This window comes from Sinocyclocheilus anshuiensis, unplaced genomic scaffold (genome assembly GCF_001515605.1).
Source record: "Sinocyclocheilus anshuiensis isolate Anshui unplaced genomic scaffold, SAMN03320099.WGS_v1.1 scaffold958, whole genome shotgun sequence".
In the NCBI taxonomy this organism is placed as follows: domain Eukaryota; kingdom Metazoa; phylum Chordata; class Actinopteri; order Cypriniformes; family Cyprinidae; genus Sinocyclocheilus; species Sinocyclocheilus anshuiensis.
The window spans coordinates 1,029,459-1,050,184 of NW_015539929.1; the positions used below are offsets into that span (position 1 = coordinate 1,029,459).

General features: G+C 36.2%; 1 protein-coding gene across 1 annotated transcript in view; it reads right to left on the reverse strand.

The window, feature by feature from the left end:
- szt2 (SZT2 subunit of KICSTOR complex) overlaps positions 1 to 20,726 on the reverse strand; it is a 114,188-nt gene that overhangs the window by 56,241 nt on the left and 37,221 nt on the right. Inside the window, exons 42-54 of the mRNA XM_016483899.1 lie at positions 20,328 to 20,439; positions 20,052 to 20,172; positions 17,896 to 18,048; positions 17,695 to 17,797; positions 16,847 to 16,961; positions 16,488 to 16,575; positions 14,043 to 14,161; positions 13,394 to 13,558; positions 12,407 to 12,491; positions 2,670 to 2,831; positions 2,397 to 2,588; positions 883 to 1,085; positions 490 to 656 (exon numbers count right to left, since the gene is read on the reverse strand). Of these exons, the coding sequence (XP_016339385.1) occupies positions 490 to 656; positions 883 to 1,085; positions 2,397 to 2,588; positions 2,670 to 2,831; positions 12,407 to 12,491; positions 13,394 to 13,558; positions 14,043 to 14,161; positions 16,488 to 16,575; positions 16,847 to 16,961; positions 17,695 to 17,797; positions 17,896 to 18,048; positions 20,052 to 20,172; positions 20,328 to 20,439 (1,785 nt within the window). The remainder of the gene's footprint in view (positions 1 to 489; positions 657 to 882; positions 1,086 to 2,396; positions 2,589 to 2,669; positions 2,832 to 12,406; positions 12,492 to 13,393; positions 13,559 to 14,042; positions 14,162 to 16,487; positions 16,576 to 16,846; positions 16,962 to 17,694; positions 17,798 to 17,895; positions 18,049 to 20,051; positions 20,173 to 20,327; positions 20,440 to 20,726) is intronic.

The following is a 20,726-nucleotide window of genomic DNA, read 5'->3' on the forward strand; positions in this document are numbered from 1 at the left end:
ACAGGTTTACATTATTTATCTATGTTTTTACATGCAACCAGACAGAAACTTTAATTTTAGCATTATTTATATGCTATTATTGTATTTAGCTTTTATTTCTAGAATTTCATTTCAATTTTAAGTTTAGTTTAACTTTTAGCAATTTTATGTGCTTTTGGCTTTTTTTTTTTTGTATTTTATTAAATAATTCTATTTAGCTTTAATTGATTTTTCAGTTAGTAAAACCTAAAAGTATTTTAATTTATTTTATTTCATTTAGTTGCCAAGGCAACATTCCTAATTTTATTTTAAAGTTTTCATCTAAAATGTTTACTTTATTTTATTTAAGCTTTATTAATGAAATTAATGAAAATATTTTTAATAGTTTTAGTTGTCGTCTCCTTTTTTTGTCTTATCATCTGAACATGTTCATTTTATCATGGAAACTTGTGCGAATGTTATTTTACAGACAGAAGCATGAGAAACAGCTATGTGTGTGTGTGTTTGTACCTCTGGGCCTGCTCTTGCTCGACTGCCATGGCTTTCTCATGGTTCCACTGCTGTTTGACGCTCTCCGTCTTGTGTCTCCGCCGGCTCACGCGACTGTCCTCGACACGCTCTGGTACGATGTCATCCGTCGTCTTCGGACTGCCAAGCTCAGAAGTCTCTGGTTTACTCTACCAAACACACACACACACACACACACACACATCATAAGACCGATAACTGGCAGCAGACCAGCAAACATAAAGCCCAATCATTCTCCAGCGTTTACGCTTCACTGAGTCCAGATCAACCGCATCATGCTGACCATCAATGCAGTTTTGGAGGCGTTGACAGTCATAATTAATGAGAGTAATTTGCTGTTAATGGAGACTGCACATGCTGAGTGAGCGCACGCACCAGCATTTCCCAGAAGCTGCGGCGCGTGGTTTTGCCGGTGGGTGTGGTGGACTCGGGCGTGCTGGTTCCAGCGGTCGGGGTGGAGCTGGGCACAGAACTCAGGCTGATGGGAGACGGGCTGCTCTTGAGCCCATGAGCTCCACTGGGCCGCCGAACGCTCTCCTTCACCTCCTTACTGTCAGACTGCAGGAGACTCAAGGCAACTACAGCCACACAACACACAAGATCAAAAACAAACAAAAGACTCTTCTGTTCACCAATGCTGCATTTATTTGATCAAAAATACAATAAAGAAACAGTAAAATTGTGAAATATTATTTCAATTTAAAATAACTGTTTTTCATGTGTATATATTGTAAAATGTAATTTATTTCTGTGATGTGCAGCTGAATTTCAGTATATATATATATATATATATATATTAACCGAAATCTTTTGTAATGTTAAAAAATGTCTTTACTGTCACTTTTGATCAATTTCACACATCCTTGCTGAATAAAAGGATTGATTTCTTAAAAAAAAAACAAAAAAAACTTAATCTTACTGATCCTAAAAATTCAAATAAATTTAAATTTTATTTTATAAAATTGTATACAATTAGAGAGTTTACTAATTAAAAATGAGAAATTGTAAAAAAAATTTTAAAAACATATCTAATTACAATGCCTACAAAACTTATTTCCAAATATTTAAGTAGACTCCTTCAGACAAGCAGATGTTTTATCATGTGAAACATAATTTTAGTGAGTTATATTTAATATCAGTTAGTGATTTTTTTCTTGTTCCAATGTTATTTTAGTATTATTGAGATATTATTACAGTATTATTGAGCTATTACAGAGATATTGTTGATATTTTATTATTATAGTATTATTGAGGTTATAGTTTCTATTAAAATTTTTAATCAAGTTTTTTTTTAAATATATTTTCTGTTTTCATTTTAATTTTAGTTTTAGAAATGTTGCTGTGTTTTTGTCATTTTTAGAAGTTTTTAATACACGTGTATATAGCTTTTATTCATTTTTATTTCAGTTTTAGTTTTAGATTTTTTAGTACATCAAGTTTAGGACAAAAAAAATGTCTTATTTTATTTCAAGCAAAGAAATTTGTTTTCCACTGGAAAACTGACAATATATTAAAACAAAAAACTATAAAGGCCCAGATATACTTCAAACGAAATCGAAGAACAAACTGAAATGACGTCATTTAGAACAAAATCAGGCCGAAACTAAGTTCGTTTTGGCAGTTCGAAACAGCTCACCAAAGTGAACTTTTTGGGGGAGTTCGTTTTGCCTCCTAAACACCTTTGAGCTACCATTGGTCCGTGGCGATTACGCAGTCGGTGGGTGTGTTCTGGAACTCCACCTTCTTTGACGTGCAATCCCCCCCTTTTTTTTTTGCCCTCAAACGAAGAACGAAAAATAACTTCTTTTGAAGTATATCAGGAGCTGTCAATCTCCAAAATGCATCATAACAGTAGTTCATACATTGCATACATTGCATGAGCTGCTCACCTGTGCTCTCGTCCCGCTGGGCGGCTGCAGGAAGGCAGAAGGTGTCCAGACACAACGGGTTCGGCAGCACGCGCATCTCCATGAGGATGTCGCAGAGGGCATGGCGTAGAGCCGCCCGGAGCCGGTCGGTCAGCTGCAGCGGGCTGATGTTACCCTGCTCCCACACGTCGAAGCGCACACACACGGCTGCACCTGCGCACAGGCGTCCCAGAGCTCACACACACCTCACACACCGCTACTGTTAACACTGTGTGTTTGCTAAAGCATCTCAACCTGAGCTCTGGCTGACGACAGTCGTCAAGGCCTCGAACTGGTCCGGCTGGAGGGAGATGCTGGAGACGTCTCCTCTGAGAGCCGGGCCGCTGCCGTCCTGAGCGGGAACCTGCAGCGCGCAGCCTTTAGCGTCCATGAACGACAGCGCGATGCAGGCGATACCTGGGGAGAGCAGAGTTAGAGGACAGCGTGATGGAGAACAGAACTAAACGAGCTCGACAGAACTGAATGAATGATGCAAACAATAACGCAAAACTCACATGAAAGCAATAAATTCTGCAAGAGATGCATGCTCATATGTCTCTTCAAACAAAGCCACTTCTACGCTCAAGGGGTTGATTTAAAACCAAAAGATTTTTTAACTGAAGGTCACATTAAATTGTTTTTTTATCTTCATTTACTTTGCTTCTTTTTCAAATGCCTTTTGTATACAAGTCTGATTACCCTCGACACAGCCTTGCAATCATACATTTTTGAAACTATAATCATTTTATTTAAAGCAACAGATTTTTTTTCTAAAGGTAATATTAAATATGTCTTTTATGTATTTAACATATTTATAAATTATGTTTCTTCTTTTTAAATAGATTTTATGTACAGATCCAATTATCCTTGATAAAAACACAACCTTTCAATCATAAAATATACAAAAAAAAAAAAAATTGAAACGATGATAAAAAAGTTAAATAAACCATTTCAATATTTATTATTTAAAAATGTATTTAATTTTTACAAAAACTATGCTGTCTTTTACAAAACATTTTTCCCCCAATGTTTTTTTTTCTCCCAAGTTATTAACTTGTTCACAAAAATAAATATATGTGAGAAGAACTAAATTAAAAAGAAATCCAATTAAATATCTGCGAAGAACATTCTTTCTTGGGTGTCATTTCTAATCAAGCTGTAGTTTATGCAAAAAGTATAAAAATGTCATTAAATTGTGTTTATTTAGGACATACAACTGCTAGCTATGAAAATACTGACTGATTCTATTCAAAACATGTCATTTCCATACAGAATATTATAAAGCACAATACAGCATTTGAGATGTGGTGAAAATGACATGGTCGTGGAAATGATCATGATTTGCAAAAACAAAGAGAAGACAAAAATGACAGAATTCCTCTGTAATTTTTCTGTATACAATGTTGGACATTGTTAATATGCAAATAAAATAAACAAATTAAGGCAGTTGACACTGACAGAGATTTTAAGAATAAACATAAGATGAAAAACTTCAAAGAAAAAATGAAATAAATAAATAAATGTTGCCTTGGCAATTAACTAAAATACAAATGACAAAAAACTAAAACTAAAAAAAAAGCTAAATAGAAATATTAAAAAAAGGACTAAAGGATATAAAATTAAAACTAAAATTAAACTCATATTAAAATTAATTTTTATCCCACTGTCAAAGCAAACATATAAAGTGTGTTTTAAGAGAGTTTATTTTCTGAAGGTCCACAAGGCTGAACATTCCCATACTTGTAGAAACACCCATATGCAGCCTTAAATTATCTAAACACAACGATATTTCAGAAAACAATGCCTCTACTTGAGTACGCACTCTCATAAATCCTTTAAATGGGTTTTTATGCTGTTGTATTGACTCGGTTATGCTGTTTACAGCATGAAGCCAGGAGGCCTTGGGAAGCCGCGGCTCTGATAAGCGCAGAAAGAGAGAGATTTCCATCATTAGATTGTCAGAGATCGATGGCGCCTTCGCTCCAGTGGTTGTGGCTATAAAAAAGCCTCGCAAACAGAATGGCGGTCGCATTAAAAGGCATTAGCAGCAAACAGTGGAGCGTGAGCGGGGATTTATCCAGCTGGTTGTATTAGCGCATGCCGTTAGCGGTTTGAGGCGTGATCGATGTGTGAGTGTGTGTGCCAGATTTCAGATACTAATGCACCGCACACAATCACCTGAGATAAATGTGCATCTGTGCTCTCACATGCTAAAGTGTGCATGCATTTTGCATTAATGTGGATGCATGCATGAAAGTGTGTGTTCAGTCTGAAACATAAGCTACATAAGTACATGAGCTTAAACGCTTCCATCCAAGCAAGCTCAATTTCATGCATGCCGTTTTTGAAATACGTCAGACTGCGATTCATAATGCAACGCAAGTACGTGTTGCTTTCATAGCAGTGCCAATCAATGATCGGCTTCTCAGCATCGTGGCCTCTCATCTAAGAACTCCATTTGCAGTGATCTTTTAAGTGCACTTGATGAGGTGTGATGTGGCGTGGCGTGACCCGCGCGGCCCCTGCGCTCCAGAGAGACTGCATGAGGACAGAGAGAAGGGCCCTTCAGTCTCTGCTGGACTCTGGAGCTTTAGACAGACAGATAGAGTGATCACGGAAGTCACGTTCTGATTTATAATGACGGCGGTCAGCGGCAGAGAGCGTGAATGAGATGATTTTACACTCTGAAGTGCCTGAATACAGACGATCTGATCCCTTATTATACACTGCACAAAATTATCATTTTATCTGTCCGTTGCAATGAGAGATGTTCAAAAAGGAGAATATACTTATGACAATGCATGCAATCTTACAGGAAAATACTCTTTTTTTTGTGAGTCACCTTAAATTTCTGTTGAAAAATCAGTAAAAGTGTCTGAATTACTTAATACAGCAAATAACCAAAATGTATTAATAAATAGTTTCTATGTTCATTTCTACATGCTACTGATGTGTTTTGTCGTTAAAAGTTATATACCTCAACATGGACCCTTTTCACAAGACTGTGATGACTCGTTTAACGGTCATCAGCATCGTAAATCCTCCAAAGTTTTTCATATTTGTATTTTTTTTTTAAATGTATGTACATCAATAAAACTATTCTCTGTATTTTATTACCTTTGCATCAAATTACAAAAAAAAACAAAAAAACTAGTTAACGCTAATGCAGCGTCTATGGGAGGGACGGTAAATTTGACATGGTTCTCTCTTCTGTTCTCTCAACTTCTTCCTTTTTTTGAAAGTCACGAAAAAACTATAGTGGAGTTCTTCTTTTGCTATTTGAGCAAATGGGAATGCAAAAAATATATTTGTGGTACTCTCCCATTCACTGCTCTTCAAGTTAACCCAACTATGGTGACTTCCGCTGCTGAGAAAACCGGAAATGTGAAAAAGGTCCATTAGCAATTTCATTATGTACTAACATGAATAATAAGCAACTAGATAAATGTAAAAAGAAAAAAACACTAAAATAAGCTGTCGTTAATGTTAGTTAATGCATTAACAAAACTTAAACAATGAGTACTACATTTGTTACAGTATTTATTAATATTTGTTAACATTAGTTAATGAAAATACAACTATTCTTTGTTAGTTCATGTTAGCTCGGGTCTTTTAAATGATATCAACAGATACAAATTATGATTTTAATAATGTATTAGTAAATGTTAATTTAACATGAATTAACAATAAAGAATATTTTTAAAGCTGTCAGCAATCTTAGTTAATGTTAACCAATGTGGTTAACTAATGTTGCTTAAAAGTGTTATCATTTTTTTTTCTAAGTTGCACACAATAATGTAAACGTTGTATGGTGTTACATGCAAAGATACACTTTTCATACAATAAATATTTCAAATGAACTATTAACAGCATTTTTTGCTTTTGTTCCTCTTTTTTTAAGTTGCATTGGATAAAAGCGTCTGCTAAATGCACATATGTAAATCTATAATGTGACTTTACAAAATAAAAAGAAAGGTTAATAATAACAATAAACTGAATTTATTTTCTGTGGTAATCAACATTATGCCATTTTTACTAAACCTGGAACTTCCCTTCAAAAGAAGTAAAGGATTTATCGATTCTCTCCAAATAAATATGTGTAAATGAGACACGCTTTAAATTCCCACTACAAGACACAGGATTTCAATTAGCAAATAATGCAACGCATACCATTTCCAACATGTACAGTAATGCCGATTAATATTCATTATAATTTGAAAGGCAGGAGGACCACGGTCACTTAGGACCATGCTGTATAATTAGATTTGTATAACATAAAACACCAAATGAAAGCAGAAGATGCGTGTAACACACATGCAGCGCATCTCATGCAGGTGTGAGCAGGATCTGCTTCAGGAAAAGCTCATCTCTACAACAAAACTGCCAAAGAAATGAAATCACTCAAGCTAGCGGCTTAATAAAAATTTTTCCCCACTGATTTCAACCCCTGAACACGTTTTTATTAGCATTTGAAAACTTGTGGGAACAACGAACAGTGACCAATGAGCTCCAATTCACACAGAGGAACTTACAGGCCCTATTGTCTCCAACTTCAATATGGATTGGTACTTCATAAACTTAATGGCACATACTGCAAATTATACCGCAAGATGTCAATTGTGGTCTTTGGTGATCGTTTACACAATGCTCCTTTTCTCAGTAAGCTTCACACTGACAGACCGCAAAAATTAGTGTCAGAAGCTTTCAATATTAGGTTGGTATTTGGCCAGCTAGCATAAAGGAACAGTTCACCCAATCAAAAAACATACATTTAAAAGTAAAGTCCGTTTCTCTCACATCTCATTTGCATTCACCTGCATAGCGATGCAAACAATCTGTAATTAAAAAAGCAATACAGTTTAACATTCTGCAAATATCAGATTCAATTTCCATCAGATCCTTACAAAAAAAAGTTATAAAATGACTTCAAAAGACTTGGAATATAGTACACAGGTCAACTTCCTTCCTGTGATGCTTTTTATCATTTTGGGAGCCCTTTCAATTTCATTATTTGGAAAGCGCACCTCAGAGATCACGTTAAACTGCTTTTTTGTGTTCCACAGAAGAACAAAGGTGAGTTTGGGTGAGTAAATGATGACAGAGCTTTCATTTTTGGGTGATCTGTCCCGTTAAGCCATGATCACGTGACCATGCAGTACCACACTCAGCCAGTGGGGGCGCCACAGGACACACAGCACAACAGTGAAGAGGCTGGAGGCTCTTATACCTTGAAACTGAGAGGTTGGGAAGAGATTCTGAACAAGGTCCGACATTGTACCTGAGGCACAACAGACACCCACAGACAGAAATGATGAATGACAGACACCAACTCAATGATCAACCAATGAGCAGTGCTGGGGAGTGAAGAGTACGCTAACTTCAAGTTACAGCGTGCAATTTCTCTGCCACTAGCAGCACTTAATGAAACTACACTTTAAAACTAGCACTTTCAAGAAGCAAAATTCATGTGAGCAAATCTGTTTGTTAGGTTAATTTCAATTAACCAGCAAAAAAAAAAAAAAAAAAAATCACAGAATCAACTTGGCAATTAATGCTGCTTGCAAAACTCACTACACAATATTTGACTTTTTTTCTGGTCAAGTGATAAATAGTTAGCTAGATGCTACTGTTTATCACTACATTTTCAAACCTGCTCTATATAATTTATGGGGGTTGCTTTAAAAACCTCTCTGGTTTAAAAATCTAAAGATTTCAGACTAGAAATAAGATTAAATGTCATAAAAAAAATCATTTTGCATATAAATAACACCTATTTCTCTTTAAGCCCCAACAGCATATCAATTTCTGATTAACGTTGGAAGCTAATAATTAATAATTGTGAATTTTAATGTTCTAAATCAGTTTGTTCATTAAGAATAATGATAAAGGGTTACACTTTATTTTAAGGTGTCCTTGTTAGTGTAATTCTACATTTAAGTACTGAGTAATATTAATTAACTACATCTACTTACTATATGGTTAGGGTTAGGATTAGGGTTTGGCTTAAGGTAACTTGCATGTAATTATGCATAATTTATTGTTGTAATAATAGTAAGTACATGTAACATGTGTAACAAGGACACCTTAAAGTAAAGCGTTACCTGATAAAGTTAGCAAGGTTTACGAGGAGACAGATTTTGTGTAACTAAAGTGCATTTCTCATTATTCTCTTGTGGCAGCACAAAATGATAAAATACACAAATATATCATCAATTACACTTCTAATGCACATCCTCATTATGCTGAATAAGTGCTTAAAAGCTCTTTATCATTAAGTTAAAAAGAGGGAAAGAAATATAAAATTGCCCAGCATATCCATTTTTTGTTAGCAGTATATTAGTATTCAAGTTTGATACAGTAGTCAGTGTTAAAAAACGTTCTTTGTAACAGATGAATAGTGTTTTAAATAAATCAACAAAAATAAGCTTCACTGTCATCTAACAATCTGAAATTCTGAGTTACATTATCCTCCCCAACACTGCTGAGAGAGATGAAGATGATGAAAATGGAAGGAAAATTTAAAATTTAAATGAAACTCCAGTGTTGTTACTGTTAACTTAACCTAAAACTAAAACATTTCCTTTAATTGAAACAAAGCTGTAATTAAATGTTAAAATTAGATTAGAACTTTAAATAAAACATGTAAAAGACAATTAGAAATGTTGCCTTGGCAACTAACAAATGAAAAAGTACTAAAATTACAACTAAAACTGAACAAAAATAAATATAGCTAAATAGAAATATAAAAAAATCCTAATCAAAATAACAAAAGCACAAAACAAAATTACTAAAAAATAAAGTCAAATTAAAATGAAAACTAAAAAAATGTAAAAATAAAAGCTCATTAAAAATATCAATAATATTAGTAACAGTAAATTACTTGTAATTTATTTACTTAATTAATGTAATTGTGTAGTAGGGTATGTTTTGAGTCATACCAGGACATATGAAGGCTTGTGGGAAACTCAGACCCATTTCATACCCACACTGCACTGGTCGGGCTGATAATATTGAACATCTTGAATTGAATTGAATATTGAACATCTCACTAAAGTCCTGCCAACTGGCTGCCTTTCAAAACCCCGGAGGAGCTGCTAAGACCTCACAGGAGCTGATATTACTGATCCTGCATCAATGAACCCACAAGGAGACGATTCCAGGAGCCACAAAGCCCTTTATTTACATTCTGATGAAGTGCATGAGCAGTAATGGTGGAGAGCATCCTGTAATGTTCCTTTTAATAGCAGGGGCATTAGGAGATCTTCAGCAGCAGCTCTGGCAGGTATTTGGGTGGACTGTCAGTTCATTAGTGGTCGGGAAAGCGGGGAAGAGGAACCCTGTGGCTCCAGGCCGGAGCTGCTACTGCTTGCACTGTCTCCACCTGACAATAATCTCTCTGCAGTTTGGGATCAAGTCATATTAGGACCCTAAGAGGCTTGTTAAACACCCTTCACGTTAATGAGACAGACCTGAAGCTTCCCCTCCACAGCTCTTAAAATACTCAAACTTCCCACTTGTACTTTATATTTATAAACTCCACATGCACCCAAAGGAGTGTTAAAAAACTCGGTTTGAAATCCTGAAGGGGTCGGATGCAGATTTCAGAATTGATTTCAAATTAAATATCAGCTTTAAAGCCCAAAATCAAACTGTAACGTAACTTTGCACTTGAAGTTCTACGCCTATTTTTATTTACCCCCGACAGCATGTCAATTAAAGAATAATGGCAGAAGACGATTGTTATTAGTCATAATAGAACAACTTTTTTCAAAAATGATTTTTCACTATTATTTACAACAGGATCTGCATTTTAAGGCGTTTTAAATAAAAGATTTTTGCTATAAAAGACAACAACTTTGTGCATCAAAACCACTCATTTCCTGGCAAAAAACAAACAAAAAAAACCAACACGAAACAGAATTCAGCAACAGCTGAATGTAACGATTTGACAAAACAAATGTGTCAGTCTATGAGTAACAGCCACAAAATAAACTTCATTGCATAAAATAAGTATTATGAACTACGCAAAAAACATTTAGAACGTCTCCAGCACGTTTTATAATTACCCAACTCAAACATAGTTCCCCATGATATGCATGATATCACATCCGTCAAAAACTTGGCTGTCGGTTGAAATTTTAAAACTAAAATGGGCATCAATCACTTCACTGACTGCTTGCCGGCTAAGAAATAAATAATTATTGCCTTACTATTCATCTGTTTTCAAATCCACATTCTCAAAACTAAATTTAAATATCACAACATTGATGTCTGTCAAAAAATAACATGCACAATACACAGCAGTATTTACGAGAAGCCAGCAGAGGACCAGGGAGTACATACAATTCCTGAATAACCCATACTACTTGATGTTTGATTATGTCATCTCTTTCTAAGAAGAAGCAGAAAATGCCGGCCTGAGCAGATTCAACGTGCTGTCTGTCAGAGATGATAACGTACCTAATACAAGCTAGTATAAATTTGTTCTTTGTTCGCTGAAATTGAATCTGAATGATCGGGGAACTGAGTGAAATACTTCACACTGCATGCTAAAGAGAATAAATGCCAAATCAATTGAAAAACGCCAGGTTTTTGTACATGACATTTTGACGGACATTGTCTTTTATGCACAAACTTTGCAGAATTCACACTCTGATTCTGACAATTCTGATTTGAATATTTTCAATAATTTTCTATTCTTGACTGATCTTTTTTTTTCATAATTTTGGCAAAAGATGAACTGTTAAATGAGTGATCTTGAGTCATTATTTGTCATGTGAAATCAGACAGAAAAGTGATCTGCTTTTTAATCAGTGTAAAAGGCTGTTTCACACTGAGCACGATGCGAAAAAGCGAGGTGAATCGCGACGAACGTTGCTTTCACACCGAGCGCGAAACGATTAATCGCCTTCTGCTAATTCACGCCTGCACGCTAGGTGGCGCTGACCAGCAATGCATTTTTCCTCATGTAGCCTATGTATCTCGTATATGGCTTTTACATCGTCCACTGCTTAATATACAGCATTAAATTAAGATCAATAACTTTTGGTTCTTCATCAGAAACACAAACTATCCATAATGCTTACAAAATATAATTAAAGGTACAATTAGCATCAAGCTATATTTCAAAATGTATGTAATTAATGTTTTTGCTCAAACTCCACTTTAAACCATCATTGAGTGCTTGTAATAACTTCTGATTGTGATCTAAAATGGATTTTGATTCTATAATAGGCAGACATGCACTCTTTGTATGCTATAATGGACTGAACGCTACCTGCTTGTCATAAACATCCTTTATTGTTATAAAAATACCATGAGCTGCATTAAAACAAACAGAAAATATATCATATGAATATAAATATAAATATATCTCTATGTTCAGACACCAACGACATCTCAACATCCATATTCTTTGTATGTTGGTTGAAAGTCCTCTACTTCCGTGTTTTTACGCTCGTGCTCAATACAGTCTTCTGAGCTTTTAGTGCCACCGTGTCGACCTTTTAGGTAACAGCAGTTCCTCTGGCCACGTGATGTAATGCTCAAATCTGATTGGACGACCTGTGTTTTCGCTTTGCGAAACTGAAAAGATTCGTCTGAAAAGATTCGAAAACATTCGCATTTTTGGTGCGCAAATGTTTGCGGTCTATGTGGAAGCATCCATAGGAATCTGTTGTTTTATTCCAGAGCGTCATCGCATCTGATATTCATTTCGCTTTTCTGTGCTCAGTGTGGAAAGGCGTTAAAACAATACGCCACTGACTAGTCAGCAAATCTAGCAAGATGGAGAGAAACGACCAACATACTGACTGAAGAAAGAAATAGAACTCACTAAATAATTTCTGCAAAGTAAACAAGCAAAGTGTGTATAATTCAGGAGCTCAGGAGTGAGATTTAGAAGCTCGTAAATAAGTCACAGTGAGATGCAAATCAAACCTCAGAAAACAAGAGATGCAGATGATGAGTTAGGAGAATATAAGTCTCTTTACCTTTGCCTCCTGTGCCCTGGCCTCCAGGTTTATTGTACAGGTAGATGTCATGATCGGGCAGCTCGCTGCTCAAATGGAAGTAATGCTAACAAAAGTGAGAAACAAAGAAAATGGATTTATGGAGAATGATCATTTTAAAAAGTATTTATTTATTTATTTATTTTATATCTTCATAATAACTCTAGTTTCAAGTAGGAATGCACAATATATAGATTTTTCATTGTTACTGGTCTGATTAAGATGACACTGGAAAAAAACTAAACTGTTAAATGTTGATATATGCCAGTTTGCAAAAGGCTAAATACAGACATATTGTGATTATAATCACCTGTTTGCCATTATTCAAGAAACCACCATGATTATTGCGCACTTTAAATTCTAAATACATATTGGCTTCCAAAAAAAAGGGACATGTAAGCGACTACAGACATGCAATGAAGTGTGTGTTTTTGTCTTTCCTCCTGGTGCAGTAGTGCATTATGGGAGCTCTCTAAATGAACTCTCAGTGACCTGTTAAACCAAACCGCACTTACAGAGCACGAAAGTATAAACGCATTTGCAGAGCCCTACTGCGGTCATGCTTTATCTGTGGTGCTTCGCTTCGCACTCACATGGAAATATAAATGGCTTATTGCAAACCAATTTGTTTAATTTTCTGAATATTTACGTAATCAGCAATATTTTTGGGCAATGGATTTCATCAGACCATTTTAAAATGATTTGGGAAGGTGATTAAGACAAAAATATATTTCACTTGAAAAAAAAAAAACTATTTTTATATTTAAATGTTTTGGTGTGAATTTGCAGTTGTATTTTGCAACTCTATTTTTGTTTAAACCAGGCAAAATTTTTATTAAATTCAAATTTTGTAAATTTGTATAGATTTTTATTAAGAACCTACAACAGAGCTTCTTTGATTTAAACATGTGACCATCTCTATGAACAAAAAGCACAGGGAAAGTGGTCCGTCTGTCTGTCGGCCGGTACCTTAAAGTGGTGCTCCATGTTGCTGTCAGTGTATTTGGGGATGTGGAGGAAGATGAGGAGGTTCTGACGGAGGTAGTGAGCCACCGCCTGGATCCACGGCACACAGTACTGCGGCAGACAGAACACCATCACCTCCGTCGCCAGAGAGCTGGGAGGCTGAATGAACTGAGACAAAGAGGAAAAAATTACATGCAATAACCAAAAATCATCTCCACAGTCTATTATCCAACCATTAATTAATCTCAGACGACACACCCGCTGCCGCCCACAGAAGCAAAATTAGAAAAACAGAGACCAAGCCTTCAGATGCTTTGGTTCTGGATGCATTTCAGTGATATTTCAAAAAAATCTTCAATAAAGACTTCTAAACCAACTCGCTCTGAGATGAATCACAACATTAGAAGCTTTGATTCAAAGTATTTAAAAATCAGAAAAAAAGGCACCAATTTCACACAGCTTCAGAAGACTTGAAATACAGCCCATGAGTTGTATTTTATGATACTTTTATGTCAATTTTTTCCACAAATGTCTGTCTCTGCATAGGGTGGGCAAATATAATTAATCTTCTTAATCTGCACTGAACAACCTGTGGCGAAAGAACAAGTCTGTCACAGACAAAAGATAGTCAAAAAAGAGAAAGAGAAATCACCTCCACATCTGCAGGTGTCAGTTTGCAGTTTCTGACCAGCATGACCGTAATAATGTCCAGCGTGGCCTCGTCCAGACGCTTCCTCAAAACCTTCACCAGTTCATCAGAGATCTCTGGACCTGCCCATCACAGAGCATCATATCTCACTTCAAAATATGACACAATATGGAAGTACAATAGTTCACAGATCGCAAGCAGTTTCATTTTGACTTTAAGTCTCCCGAGCAGGTGCTGAAATCCCTCAGAGCTGCTCGCTAAACCCAGAAAAGTCCCAACCAATTATAAATATGCATTTAAAAACAAACTGATGAAAAGATTTCCCTGGCTACACTTTGGGAGTGAAGTAACACATTTGCATGAAAAGAAATGACTCCTGGCCCTGATAACAGCAGGATGAATGCAGAGCAACAGCGCCTCCTGCCAGCTGCTGATGATACTGCAGGTGATGCTGGAGAATCCTGAGAGTTTAACTCTGCTAAAAATCAATGCTGTTGTTTATTGGTGGCTTAAAAAATATTTTTTTGTGAAATAAATGCAATTTCATTGTTTATCTAAATATTTCTTGCATGCTCAACATACATCTCCCGACAAAACTTTGGGCGCACAGCTGAATTTACTGTATATACAGTAAAATGACATGAGAAATATATATACAAATATATATATATATATATATATATATATATATACACACACACACACACACACAGTGTTGGGGAAAGTATTTTTAAAAGTAATGCATTACTCCATTTAAAAAAGTAACTAATTGCATTACTTAGTTACTTTTTTATTTAAAGTAATGCATAACGTTACTTTTGTGATAGTTTTTGTCACCTGGGCTGGGCTTGCTTGTTTTTGTTTTATAACAAAAAACCCAAATGTTATATTTTTTGGCAACTGTAAAGGGCCTTTCACACCAAGTTAAATTAATAAGCCTCTTCCTCTGCACCTCACTCCCAGTTTCTCTAAACGCAGGGACAGGAGGGATGTCAGTTAATAAATGCCAAAACAAAGTAACTTGCATTACTTATATGAAAGAGTAACTCCGATATTTCATTGTAAATTTAAAAGTAATTCGCTACTTTACCAGTTACTTGAAAAAAGTAAGTCTTATAATTTTACCTTGCATTTGGATTTTTTCCTTCTTTCACCCAATTATAATGCATGGGCCTTTTACGCAATATTTGACAATAAAAATGACAATAATAAAAAATAAAACACACTTTACGGTGTAACATGTTTTAGTCACTATGTTGCATGTTAATATGTGTTATAATTTACTGTTCATCTTTCGGCTTCTCCCAATTAAGGGTCGCTACAGCAGATCACCCGTCTCCATTTTGCTCTGTCCTCTAATTTTCTTATTATTTTAAATTGTGCAAAATAGTCATAGCACAGAATATGATATATATAATATATAAGAGTCGATATGGGCTGATTTATTCAACATTTGTTCCCCAAAATTAAAAGGAAGGCAGAATTGTCAGCCGTTTACACATGACTCATTCTTGCTTTCATTCTCTGCTTTTTTTTTTTTTGATTTAGACGGATGTCCTTGGTCGTTGTGCTGTGTCTTGCTGCTTTTTCAACATATTGCACTATGAACGACACGTATTCAAGAAGCTGTGTAAAGTTTAAACTTCTAAAAACGCATCTTAAAGGTGCTGTAATGTAATTTTTTGACTGCAGTAATGCATAAAAATACCGAAATATGTTTGCAGATATTTAAGAAACATGCTTGATATTTAAGATCACATACTTGTTTTTCTGAAAAACTATGCTACAGCCGGTTATTCCACTTTGAAATGTACATTGTGTCAGAATGTCTGTTTTTGTTTTGGTCTGTGTGATTCTGCCCACTGCCAATTTACCCAATAGTATTCGACACCCAGGTTTGCCAGGTTGCAGAAAACCCAGCGTACTGCAGCCATGGAATCCAACAAATGAACTGGGTTAGAGATCGCAGATTCTTAAAAGCCTTGGCATCAATCAAAAAATCTTTATGACCAGAGAAATATTAAAATGCAGATAAATCAACTCATCAACTTACAGTGTAAGGCTCATCACCTTCTGTTGTCAGTAGCGCTTGTTCCTGTTGTGTGACTTAAATCTGGCAACCCGCATAAGCATTGAGTCTGAGGAGGAGGGGGCGGGAGAAACAACTCTGCAATGGATGTGGACTGCAGTACCCATGTCAACCTCTAGCTGTCGATATTACAAACTGCACCTTTAAGATCTCTGCGCTCTATTATATTGAGTTGCGCTATATTCAGCTGCTTACAAATGCAAGAATTGGTCTGAACTTAATGGTTCCTTATTCGTTTCTGTTTCAGTAAGTGTGGCTGGTGTAGTGGTGTAACATCCCTCACAGAAACCAATGCACTTCATTCATCTTTTTTTTCATCATGGTACTGTGAGAAACATTTATCCATCTCTCTCTCTCACCTGCAGTCCCTACGCCATGCACCTGCAGCAAAATGTGTTTGTCCACCAGTCCAACCGGCCTTGAGCCTTCCAGAGAAGAGCGTGATGCCTGTGAACATGATACATGTCATCACACACTCACATAAAACATAACACACATCACATCGGGCTCACGGGAGCACGTTCTACGCCTGCTTTTCAGGCTATAAACACATAATTGCTCACATTTCCCATTTCTATAACTCGTCCCGTCAGGATGAAGCTCATAAATGGTGTAAACACAAGGACAAGTCACTCTGGAAGGCGATCTGAGCCCTAATGGCTCCTGAGGGCTCTGGTTTCCTAAAGCGTAATGAGAAGTGACAGTATGTGAATGTTACCGTGAGGTCCTCAGAGCCCAGCGGCTCCTGGCTGCGGGCCAGACCGACAGAGCGCGACACGTGCACGTTTCCATCCAAATCACTGTACTTCCCTGCCTGAGACGTCTCGGAGAGTCTGTGGAGACGGACATAAGGGACGAGGAGGTCAAGAACATGAAAAGAATTCAAATACATTCTAGCGAGACTGGAGAAGAGAAGCCACAGATGGAGAAATTAAAGAAATATTATAGTGGCAGACAGATATGAAACACATTTTCTGCTTTCAATAATTTCTGAGTGACCTACAAGTAAATATTGTGCAAAAAATATTTGTTGGGTATGGTAATAATAAATATTTGTGAATGTGTATACATATAAATTATAATGTGCCTGTGTAGACATTATATCAGTCGTCGAGATTTAGTGAAGTTCCTTTGAAATAGCAGCTTAATGAACTTAACTACAAGGGTCTAATTAAATTGAGGATGATTAAGAGAACAAGATCTTTTTAAAGGAGATGATGACAGAATTTATTTGGCAATCAGACCTGGATTTATCTTGCACAAAACAATAAGGATCGGGTGATAAAACAATGAATTAGGTAATAAATCTACAAATAAAAGAAACAAAAACCAGATAACACTATTGATTAAAAATTTGGGTTAGTAAATTATAATTTTTTTTTAAATAAATTCATACTTTCAGTTAAAAAAAGGGTGAAATTCAGTTCATGCACACCCTGGGAATTGAACCCCTGACATTGGTGTTGGAAGCAACTCTTGTTTACTCTGCTCCTCAGATACCAGCATCATTCACTGAAAAGCTCATATTGGTCAATAATATGAAGAAACGCCGAGCTTGTGACTCACCGGAGGTAGAACACAGATTTGGTGGTGCGCTCCTGATAAACAAACATGTTTTTGCGGTTTACCACACAGAAAGCGTTTAGAACGGAGCGCAGAGCCTGGATAGCTGAAAGGACCAGAGAAAATACAAGCTTAGCAGTTTTTCAAAGTTAAAACATGTTTCCATGAGGAGCCACCTGATTGGTCCGATGTGGTGTCACTCACCCCGGGACACGCCCATGTTGGGCCCCATTTTGAGGCGTGGGTGAATGTAAATAACGGTGCTCCAGACCACGTCACAGGCGAAGTAACCCGGGATGAACTGCATGGTGGCGGCAAGATAGTCCCGCGGCTGATAGCTCTCATCTGCATTGTAGTCTGAGACGGAAAAAAGGTATAATTATGGGGATAAGAGTTTCATTTTAGCAACTTCATAACAAAAGGGAGATTAGCAGGATTAGCTGAACTCAACAGAGCACCTCAAGTTGTACGATACAGATGAAGCATTTGAGCTTTCATCTCGGTGGTCGACCGGATCCAATTCATTTGCACAGTCTGAGGCAGAACGATGAGGACATTAGTGCGCTAATTCACGCTAAACAGCAGTTATAAAATTTTAGTCAATGAGGCGAGTGCTCAGACTCATACTGCTGTCTCATTATCACCACCCTTGAATTGACCTTCCCGATGGGTTTTTGAGTGGGAGTCTGTGTTTGTTTGCATTAGTGTAGATCGTGCTGCATTTTACAGCAGCTTCATCAGGTTTTATTAAATCTGTACTGCATATCAAGAGTGCAACAATATCAGCAGTTTTCATTTAAACACAGCCATCCGCACGGTGTGGGTCTGGCTGAGCACAGGGCTGCACAATTCATTCAAATAAAACTGAAATCAAGATATGGCTTTGTGCTTTTATCAAAGATGCTCAAGTCAAGTCAAGTCTGCTTTATTGTCAATTCTTCCACATGTACAGCACATACACACAGAGAATTGAAATTGCGTTACTCTCAGACCCTTGGTGCATACAGATAACACTAACAGTAGAACATAAATACAGATATACAGATTAAATATAAAATACAACTATACAAATATACAAATATGGTCAAATGTAAAAAAAATATATAAAAAAAAATACATATAAAGCAGCACACGGCAGATAGAGTGCAAACCAGTGAAGTAAACAACAGTGCAGATATAATTATGCTGCACTTTAATTAAAAAGACTGCAAAAATGATTTTCATCTTGTTTTCCAGTACAAATATATAAATATTCTTAAATCAGTTAACATAAGATACTAAGTCTCGTGCATCTTCTGCATCAAAATTAAGCAAGTTTTAATGCCTAAAACAATAGCCAATGGGATCAGAAAAATCCAACTGATTTAAGTTCGTGTTTTTTTTTGTGTTTTTTTTTTTTTTTATATGATTGGCAGATAGCTTTTCTTGTTTTAAGCAAAAACTTACTTAAATTTTATTTTGATAAGAATGTTTATATATTTGTGCTGAAAAAAAATATATTTTTTGCAATGCAAGAGTTCGGGTCTTGTCTTGGGTCAATGTGTTTCGAGATATATAATCAGAAACGCTTTTAACCAGCTAAAATAATTTCCTTATTTTCAAACATTAAAACATCAAGCTTTTAAAGCAGCAATAAATATTGCAACATTCACTGCTGTACTGTCAAATAAATTATTTTACAAATATTTTAAATATTAGATTTTTTATTTTGCAGTAAAATAGTACAATCTTAATATTTCTTATTTCTTATCTTGATATATTTCCAAAATTTTTTTTTGCCAAATCTGCTTTTTTTTAATTGCGTTTTAAAACTTGCAAATCACAATTTTATCAGAGCGATAAAAAATATAACTAAATAAGTAATTAAATACATACATACAATCTCAATTAGATAATTGACTCTGGCATGTGCATGGATCTGGAGCAATAAGAGTGAAAGAGATTAATATTTCATGCATATATGTTTTATTTAGTCATTAGAAATAGTAACTCACAGCTATTTAACTTTTAACCTTCAGCATCAGTTTTATTTAGTAAAAATCAGTATGGGCTACTCTCCCATCTCATTTGGCATTAAAGACTCCAAATGTGTGATGAAATTAAAAGGAAATGGAAAAGCAAAGCAGACTGAGCTGGAACGTTTGGTTCCATAAGTATGCTTTTTATAGATGAAGATTAATATTTTCGGACAGATTTAGGCCTAGCTATTTTTAAATACGAAAAAACATGCCTACAAGTGATTAAAAGAAAATCGTCACTTCCTGTCAAGGAGGTTGCGACCCCTGCTCTGGCATGCATATGGCTGCTGCTTGCAGAAAGAGTGTGTGTCAGTCATTCGGCGGTGGCATTAAGTACTGTACCGTCTGAGTTGGTCATCCTGGGCCTGTAGAGCGACTCGTGCTTCCAGATGTCCTCTTCGCTCTCAGCCACTAAGAGAGAGTGGCACACGCGACTGTCATGCAAGTCCTGCAGTAGGAGGCGCTGTGGAGAAAGTCAAGGGAGGTTAAACAGTAGAAAAGTGGAAAGCAGCGGTTAAGGATCTGAGGCGATGGCCCGGAGATAGTGGGTCTTTCTGAGCAGAATGAGCTGCAAAATGGACCAGACTTCATGCTGAGAGTGAAAAGGCTGTTCTTTACCTGGTTGACTATTCGGCACATTTCTCCAATCCTCCTCACCACCAGCTGATGAAGACGCAGGTACTCTGGGATCTCCTCCTCTTCCTCCTCCTCTTTCTCTCTGTTAAAACTCCTGCCAACACAACGCTCAAGATTCACAACACTACAAATTGTTTTAACATTCTCAGCTGGAAAATGCAAAACTCAGTTTTGTTTGCATGTCTGGGGAAAAGCGTTTGCAATTTCAGCACTACAAACAGACAAGCTGCTCATTTGTATGCTTCATGTATTTAGAACACAACTGAACACAAAAACTCATTTATAGGCATAAAACTTACAAAAACATGAGGCATATTTCCACGAATGGGTAACTAAACTCTTTCCATAAATTACAGATTTTTTTTTCCTCATAATAATTTT